Genomic DNA, 8,967 nt, shown 5'->3' with positions numbered 1-8,967 from the left:
GGGGGGGGGGGGCATGACGGCAAGCCGGTATGATGTCTGCTCACCGCTGGGCGATGGGAGGCCAAAAGATTCCATATTTATAGCAAACGGCACAGCACCGACACACAACACAGGCATGCGCATACACTGGAGCGGCACACAGCCAATCAGTGTCTAATCAGGGAGGATACTGTCACACCCAGGACTGATGGAGGGAGAGAGAGGGAAGGGTGAATGGAGAGAAAGAGTAGAAAAAGTGGGACTAAGTAAAAGGAGCATGGGCGGGAGAAAAATGGGAGACGATAGTGTGAGAGAGGACTAACAGTCAAGAGGACACAGCAGGCAACGAGTCGGTGCCATATCCTCTTGAGGAATGTGAGGAATGTGGGAGATAAGAGAGGAGAGGAGAGGGATGCTGCATCAAGTCTCAAGTAGTCATGTTTTGCGCTAGTTTCTAAATGAATACAAGCAAAAGAAAAGGTTGTGACACTAGAAAAAAAATGACATCATGTTCACAGTGAGCATAGAGCCATAGTGCATAAAGACTGGTATTAAATGGATTGAATGCTGAAAGGTGAGATAAGAATAAGAGAGACTGTGTGTGTGGTGCAGAACCAGCAGAGGAAGGAGGAGAGGGAACAGCAGCAGCAAAGCCCCGTCCTCCTGGGCCTTGATACTCTCTGCTCCCTTAAGGGAGGGGGTTAAGACAACGCTTGGTTGATGGTGTGATGTAAATAAAAGAAGGGTCAATAGCAGACAGACAGGCAGACAGAGGCACGGTTGGCGGCTTTAGCGAGTAAACTGCAGGACAGGATACAGTGCAGTGCAGTGTGTGTGTTCAGCCTCACTGGCTCTGTGTCACATCACAGTGAGCCTAATGAACTGATGGAGACAGGACCGGGAAAGGGCCGGGACCGGGAGACCTGCTGGTCTCGCACACACACACACACACACACAGCAAGGTGCACATATACACAGCACCGAACAAACTCACACATACACGCAATAGATGCAGAGAAAATGAACAACACTCACGCATACTTAAGATAAACACGCCTGTTTGAGTGGTTGGAGATACAGACACTCTGGTTGTACAGCTTTGTTAGACTGAAGGTTCTTCCCTCAGTAACTATGTTGGGCTGAGCACAGACACCCGCATGCCAAGATGTCCTTTTGGCTTGCCCTCAAGTTACTCAAGGAAATAAGGTTACATACCGTCAGAGATGTTTGTTTACGCCAGACAATGAGAGGCTGCTACCGGGTTTATTAAATGCTCTGTATGTCGTTCTTTGTTCTTTTAGTGCCTAAAGAGTCTGTGTATTTTGCCAACTTCCGCGTATTATGTCAGGCAACACCCAAAAATGTTTCGCATTCACATGCTCTTCATTGTCACACGCATATTTCACGCAGTGATAAAAGAGAGTAGATATAAGACACAAGATATGAGACAAAGTAGAGTTCAGTTCATTTTGATCCAATTTATTTCAGCAGAAAATAAGCTCTGTGGCAAACACATGTTTAGGACACTAGGAAGACAATCTTCACAAATGAACTCTACTTTAATGGTATTAAGTGTAAATGTAATTGCCAGAAGTAAAAGGCTAATGCTAGGCTATAAATGATCTAGATACGTTAAAATCTCTTAAGCTAAGTTAACCACAGATCGTATTTCATGCATCCAACCAAAAACCCATCGACTTCAGGAGGAGGAAACCAGAAGAGCCAACAAAGATGCCAACTCATTTCTGGGTTTGAGGACTCATTCCTGCAGCACTCTGTAGTGAACATCATTCAAAAAAAATCTTGTACTCCATCAGGGAGTGTTTTCTGTGCTGCAGATTATCCGATGCGAGGGTCCAAGCACAGAGGATGCTGTTCAGATTGTAAAGCCCTCTGAGGCAAATTTGTGATTTCGGCCTCTACAAATGAATTGAATCAAGTTGAAATTGACACACACACACACACACACACACACACACACACACACACACACACACTAATCAGTATGCCGAGCCAGAGCCACTGCGCAGCCTGATAACAGCTTCCTTCGCTGCGGCTTCAACACTTTTTTTTTCCTCCTCTGAAGTGCCCAGAAAAAAAAGAAAATGAGTTTCTGAGGAGAGTAATCTGTTCAAAAGTCTTTGAAAAGCTGCCTGAGCAATTCAGCCACAAACTTGTCGAGGGGACCACGTTATATTTTAATGAGAAGACAAAACATCAGCCTCCGAAATATGCGTCTCATTAATCACGATGGTGTTTCAAGCCAGCTGCGAGGATGGTCAAGAGGCGATGCTGGTGCTGGGTTGTTGGTGGGCATGAAGACGGATACTTCACCAGTGGAACACGGACTTCACTCGCCAGGGTTTGAGTGGAGAAGATGACATAATTTATTCAACATTGCTCCCCAAACCGTCTTGGAGAATTACAAGTATCCTTGTTTACAAGGCCCTGGTGAGAAGTGATCCCTCAATCTGTTTGAATCCTGCTCCTCTGGGCCGACTATTTCCCCTCAGTCTTCAATCTTTCTACAGCATACCAAACACTCCTTGTTGGAGTACAAGATGTATTTAAATTGTTGGCATTTTTTGGACTTCCGGTTCCCTCGTCTCGGGGTCGATGGGTTACTGGTTAGAAATAAGGTCCGTGGTTAACTTAACTTAGCTTAAGAGATTTTAACAGTTTGTTCTACGACTTTTGCGAGTCTTGAAAAAGGCGGTCGCTAACAAGTGGCTAACTGAGACAACTGAACGTCATCACGCCGAACTCTCGTACACCTTTAGCCGAGTAGTGGTTACGTAAAGTCATGTGACCGTGGTGCAGTTCCAAAGGATCGTGTCGGCTAAAATACATCAGATCAAAATTAACTGAACTCGACTTTGTCCATCTCTCCTTCATCGTGAAATGCGCGTGTGAAAATGAAATGTGTTTTTGGGTGTTGCCTGCCTCCGAGTTCACACACGGAAGTTGGCAAAATGCACAGATTTTTTTTTTGGCCGGCAAAGCTTCATACCACGATCAAAGAACTGCATACAGAACATTTCTGGTAGCAGCTTCTCATTTTTATCTGGCGTGAACAAACATCTCTGACGGTAAGTAACCTTATTTCCTTGAGTAACTTGATGGCAAGCCTCAATTACATCTTGGCATGCGAGTGTCTGTGCTCAGCCCAACATAGTTACAGAGGGAAGAACCGTCAGTCTAACAAAGCTGTACAACCGGAGTGCCTGTATCTCCAACCACTCAAACAGAGTAAGAAGTCGCCAATTTCAGGAGTTTGACGGAGGTTAGATTCATGCTGTTCCTTTCTTCAAACACTCTGTTTCCCTTTCAACGTTTCAAGAGAGAAGGCTTTTTAGGATGTGGACTAACCAACGTGTTCATCAAACCACTGTAGATAGTAAGCAACTTCGCTAACGTTTGAGCAGGCAAGCACACCATTTTATCCGTTTCTCGTACTTTTGCCCTTTTATTTTGGTTTTTGGAGAAGGAACGAACAAGCCTGCATCCACACTTATTCACTGTCGAGCATTGATCCCGTTCAATGAAACTACCTGCGTGATAACCCGAACTGCATCTCTGGCTAGAGACAAAACACTTCCTGGTCCTTCCCTCCTCACACTTCTTGTCCTGGCGGGACCCTCCAGATGTAGATCTGCAACACTGTTTGGACTGCTGTGGACTGTGACAAGTCCACAGCAACACTTTCAATCAGCAGCCGTTACAGCGCCTTGTGGGCTGTCAACACTGGGACACTGTGTTTTCTTTGAAGCTGCAATCGTAAAACTTTTCGTCTGCTTCTCTTTTGTCCTGGGACAAAAATAATACTCCTTTCATTTGTATTCAGCTCACCTGCCATGCGGGGATCAAAATAAAATCACAATTCATTTTCTGCTTAAGCTCGGCAGTTACTCAAATCAAAGAGCGGCAGAAAGCGATGGTGTGTAGAGCGAGGGGATGGGAGGGAGACGGAGGGATCAAAAAATGAGAAGAAAAAAAAAGGATGAGAGATTGGAGACGGAGCGCAAACGTCCAGAAATAAGAAGGTATAAGGAGAGAGAAACAAACAAGGGAGTGTCAGAAGTCAGACACTGATACATACCATTCGATAAGGCCTGCTGAAGCTCAGAATCTGATATCACGCCACTCCGATCCTTGTCAACCCTGGGGGAGAAGAAAACGCAGATTAGATAGCGCATGCATTAACCACTTCACACACCCACCCGCTCCGGCACACAATAGCAGCAGGTATCAACACTCGCTGGCGGAAACCGTATCCCCCTGAGCGCGTGTTAGTGTTTCAACAGTCCGCTCAGAGTGAATGGAGTTCTATGATCGGGGACACACAAGGCGGCTTGTACGCTTGTAGCTCCCTTGGGAACAGCCAGACAAGCCCCAAGTGTGTCGGTGTGTGTGTGTGTGTGTGTGTGTGTGTGTGTGTGTGTGGGGGTGGGGGGGGGGGGGTGTATTGATCCTGAGACAGCGAAAAGTGAAACTGAATGTTGGCAAAGTTGGTGGTGTAACTTGAAGTGCTACCAGCATACAGCATCAGCTTGCAAGAATGTCACAGTGTAACATTCTTTTAAAGAAAGAAAGCAAAAATAAACATTATATAAAAGAGCTTCCATGGGCGTGTGGTGGCTTTGTGGTTTAGACCATATAACCATACAGTATATAACTACAGATAACCACATATAACCACATCTCCCTGCATCTCTACTATCATAGCAAATAAAGATAAAATGCCTCAAAAAATATGTCTTCCACCTTCCAAAAGCTCAGTATTCAACGATCCACTAGAATTAAGCATGATGTTAAAATAAACTTTCATCTCTACCCTATTCTTATATTGGTCCAGGAGCTGGGGTTTATAACTTAAGACAATTAGTCACTTAATCAATTAGACGATCGACAGAAAACTTATCTAGAACAACTTTGATCCTTGATCCCAAAGCCAAACATTCTCTGGCTCCACCTTCCCGAAAGTCAATTTGGGCATCAGGAAATCATGAGTTTTCAGTTTGACACAGACGAAACGATTAATCAATAATTGGCCGTTTAATCAATGACAGGGCTGCAGCTTGATATTATTTCCGTTATTGATTAATCCGTCATTTTATGCTTTTGTTAAATAATTCAAATAATGAAATGTGTTCCGTCTGAACACATGAACACGCCTCCCTTCCAGAGAATATGTCACGATTTATGTAACTACAAAGAAACACAATAACAAATCACATTTTCTGTCAAAAAAGTAATCAAAGAGAGGACACAAGGCCACACTAGACGTAGGTCATATGAGAGTACATATGCTGTCATGTTATTAAGAACAAATACTGAGTGACATGTTTATCTGTCTTGGTCCCATCTTCTCAAAAGGATCATTAAACACTTTTAAGTATTAATAGGTTGAGGAGAAGTTAATAACCTCTATTCTGTTTGTCTTCTTTCTTTGTGGGCACGTCATCATCCCCTGACCAACAAGCAGCAGCTTTCGGGCAATTACAAAACCCCACACTGGTAGCTTGGCATGAGCATCCTCAGGCAAAGACACATTCATTCTGAACGCTGTAACGGCATCTTGTTCTCAGCAATTACATCACGACGAAGCCGTTACTTTTGTGCATACTTTTCCTTTTGAACGTTAAACGCATCTCCCTAAAATACAATCCAGCTATTGAGACACCAGCTGTGAAACAGTCCGCCGAAAGTCCTCCTCTGAGATATAGACATAAAAAAAACATGAGCAGGCTGGACTGTGACACACATAACGGGCCTCGAAATGTCGCTTAGTCACACATCCAGTGACTCAGTTGTTCTTTAGCAACCTGTTGACACAGAGCACACTCAAGCTGAAAAAAAGAGTGAGGGGAGGAGACAGGGGGAACCCCCCCCCCGCCCCCCCCCCGTCCCCGTCCCCGTCCCCTGTGCCAGTGCTGACTTTGTGGGCTGGGCTTCCGCTCCCAGCTGTGACGCCTTATGTGCGGTTAAATCTCCATGTCTGCAGCCTTCGTGGCTGTCTGCACGGCGATCAGCTACAAGTCTTACATGTGCTCCTCGCTTTACCTTCCCCCCCGCATTCAAAAGAAAAACAAACATAAGGAGGCCCGACTGCTCTCCTTGGGGAGAGAACCAGCTCGCAGCACGTCTGCATAAATGAGAACTTTGTCTCAGTGAAGGTGTGGAGGGGGGAGTTCCCAACCTTTACCAAACATGATGGATTAACTCAAAGAAGTATGTGTGTACAGAAACAGCTCTCCTCTTTTCCTTCTCACTAACTCACTCGGTCAGCCTCAGGTAAAGTTAACTCGCCAGATTTGTACGTAGAGCGAGCTGACGAATGAAAGCATCATTAAAACTCCCTCTTGGCCTGCAGCACAGACAGTTAACCATCTGGCGTGTCCATCTTAACGCTGTCAAATACAGAGCGTGTATGTAAAACTCCAGGAGGACGCGACACCAAACACCACGGCGCGGTCATTCTACTCACATTTTCCCATGTTTCACTGTTTCCTATTAAGCAACCAGGCTGGAAAAAGGCTTGTGGAACAAAGCTCGTCCTGCTTTCCACATAAACTATGTCATTGTGGCTCCATAGCGGGAACAAAAAATAAATGAAAGCTGCATTCAATTTAACAAAAAACCTTCCAAGGAAATCCTGGTGCAACGGTCAGTTTCCATTCCTACTGTTTTAGGTTTTGGGATCTATACTTTAAGTTGTGGTTCAGGTCAAGGGTTGGTTTCAGTGATAAACTTTGACTTTATGTAAAAAGGATTGTCTTTTGAATCTCACTCACTCCAGTACATTTATTCTAGAAGTGAATTTACTCCTTATAAGTTCTCATTTATTTGAAGTTTGAATGTGATTTTCCAAAATGTTCTGCGTTATACAATCTGTGAAACATGTTGTCATAGTTGCACAGCAACATATTTGTTGTTGATCTAAATCCAACTCAAACACTGATGTTCTTCTTAACACTTGAAGGGCTGGGTGGCAACGTTTTTGTCATACGAACGTCATTCATTATAAAAGCAGGCATTAAAGGAGCGAATGACTTCCACATGATTCACTCGGTGTCGGCCTACCTTCATCGTTCACTATGCAAAACCCGTTGAGAATAACTGACTCAATTCATTCTCCTGTCGTTACACATTCAGGATTCGACATGATAAAGAGAGTTACATAGTGTGACTTAATCTGAATGAATACACAAAGTTAAAAAGCTAGTGGGAACTGTGAGTCACTGATTTGTAAGTGTGTGTGTGAGACACACACAGATTGAGAGGCCTATGCTCTATTGACTCTGATCACATGACTGAGGGGAAACCCAGCACTGCTCTACCAGATACATACCAGGAGACAGCAGACGAAGCAGCACAGTGACAGGCAGAGAGGACTGTGTAGGTTGATGAAAGTCATATTATTGTACTTGTGTGACGTAATCAGGAGACAGAATGTGTACATCAAACTGATTTATAAAGAGGTTTGGCACCACGCACATTAATAATTCGTTAAGGGTGATCCGAGCCTTGCAATGCATGTAGCATCTCAATGTTGAGAGAAAGCAAAGAGAGAGAAAAAAATCCTCTGCAGCATTACATAACTCTATAGCTTACTATTACCAGGAGCCATAGCATATCAAGTGCCCCCCCACCTCTCTGCCTACTACTGTGACCTTCTCAGCTGCTGACACACTTTTGACTCAGGCTGTGGAGAAATTGATGACTTGTCAGTGGTTGTAAACCGCCACTGATACTGTGACATCAGCCCAAGAACTGATTACACGGTCTATAGTTATTATGCTGGACAGAGCTTTCCAGTGTATTCATGTCAGCCTCTCATAAATAGACACACACTGCGTCATATAGCCTCACAACTGTCAGGATTTTTGAGGAAACCCCATCTTGAGAGGATTTTCTTCACTGCTGACTTGGTGCAGATGTGTTGCAGACTGAAAGATTCAGTCCTGGAATATTCTCTCATATCTCTATCTCATATACATAATACATGAGTGATCTTAAATCTCTATTTTTCTGGGGGGGGGGGGGACCCAGAACAAAAGGCTTCAAGGACTCCTGGAGGTCCCTGGACCCCAGTTTGTAAACTCTCATTGCTGTGGGAGACAGCTCGCAGATTGAACCAGCTGATTGTCCATGACTTCATCTCGGGACCATGTCACGCCAACAATCAGCTCCGTGACACTGACACACGAGCCGCGTGACGTGAAAAGCTGTGGGCTATACGTGTTGTACACCGTGCAGTAGTATTTCCTAGAAGCTCCGCAACTGAACGGGTAACCTTAAACCTGACGAGGCGCACATTTCGACTGCGGAGCACTGCTTTCAGACACGAACAGTGATGAGGACGTGAGAGTAAAGACAAACGAGTTGTGAATGAAACAGTTCCGTGTCAGCGCCACCCAGCCCCGCTCTCTCTTCCTGCCCCCGCGCGCTACCAACGACAGCCGTGTTCCACTGCGGAGCGGAGTGAGAGACGGGCGGACAGCAGCGACACGAGCCGCCTTCTCCCCACTCACCTCTGGAAGATATTCCACAGAAAGGTCTGGTCCTGAGCCACGTTGTTTGGCGGTGAAGCTCTGTACGGACTGTGGTACGCCATTTTAAAGGGAATGTTCTGGCAAAACAAAAAAAAGGACTGTGTGTTTCCTTCTGCTGTAGTTTCTTCACTAAGCAGCTTCAATCAGACTCCACCACCCGACGTTCACGTTACCGCCTGCCTCCTCGCGCACAGAGGCGGGGCCAATCATTCACCACTACCCACAAGGAGGGTGACGTCACATTTTCCTCTCATTTCCATGAGTAAAAATAGAAGTAAGACTTTCGGCCACCAAAACAAATATTACAATTATAAAACTAACAACGTGCTATTCCTCCAACCCCGAAAGCAAGAGAAGTGCATTTTAGAATAATAAAGAAAATACATCCATGCAATGAATTTCCTCACCAAAAGTTTAAAGACACAGCACAATA

General features: G+C 44.9%; 1 protein-coding gene across 2 annotated transcripts in view; it reads right to left on the bottom strand.

The window, feature by feature from the left end:
• pdcd6 (programmed cell death 6) overlaps nucleotides 1-8,697 on the bottom strand; it is a 15,393-nt gene extending 6,696 nt beyond the window's left edge. For both annotated transcript variants that reach the window (XM_031850324.1, XM_031850327.1), the window contains exons 1-2: nucleotides 8,514-8,697; nucleotides 4,079-4,140 (exon numbers count right to left, since the gene is read on the bottom strand). In XM_031850324.1, the coding sequence (XP_031706184.1) occupies nucleotides 4,079-4,140; nucleotides 8,514-8,596 (145 nt within the window). In that variant the 5' untranslated portion in view covers nucleotides 8,597-8,697. The remainder of the gene's footprint in view (nucleotides 1-4,078; nucleotides 4,141-8,513) is intronic.
• Nucleotides 8,698-8,967: the final 270 nt, after the last annotated feature.

The sequence above is a fragment of the Anarrhichthys ocellatus genome, unplaced genomic scaffold, assembly GCF_004355925.1.
Source record: "Anarrhichthys ocellatus isolate YVR2014 unplaced genomic scaffold, GSC_Weel_1.0 scaffold10, whole genome shotgun sequence".
Taxonomy (NCBI): Eukaryota; Metazoa; Chordata; class Actinopteri; order Perciformes; family Anarhichadidae; genus Anarrhichthys; species Anarrhichthys ocellatus.
Note: the sequence above shows the minus strand (reverse complement) of the source record. Positions and strands in the feature narration are given on the sequence as shown.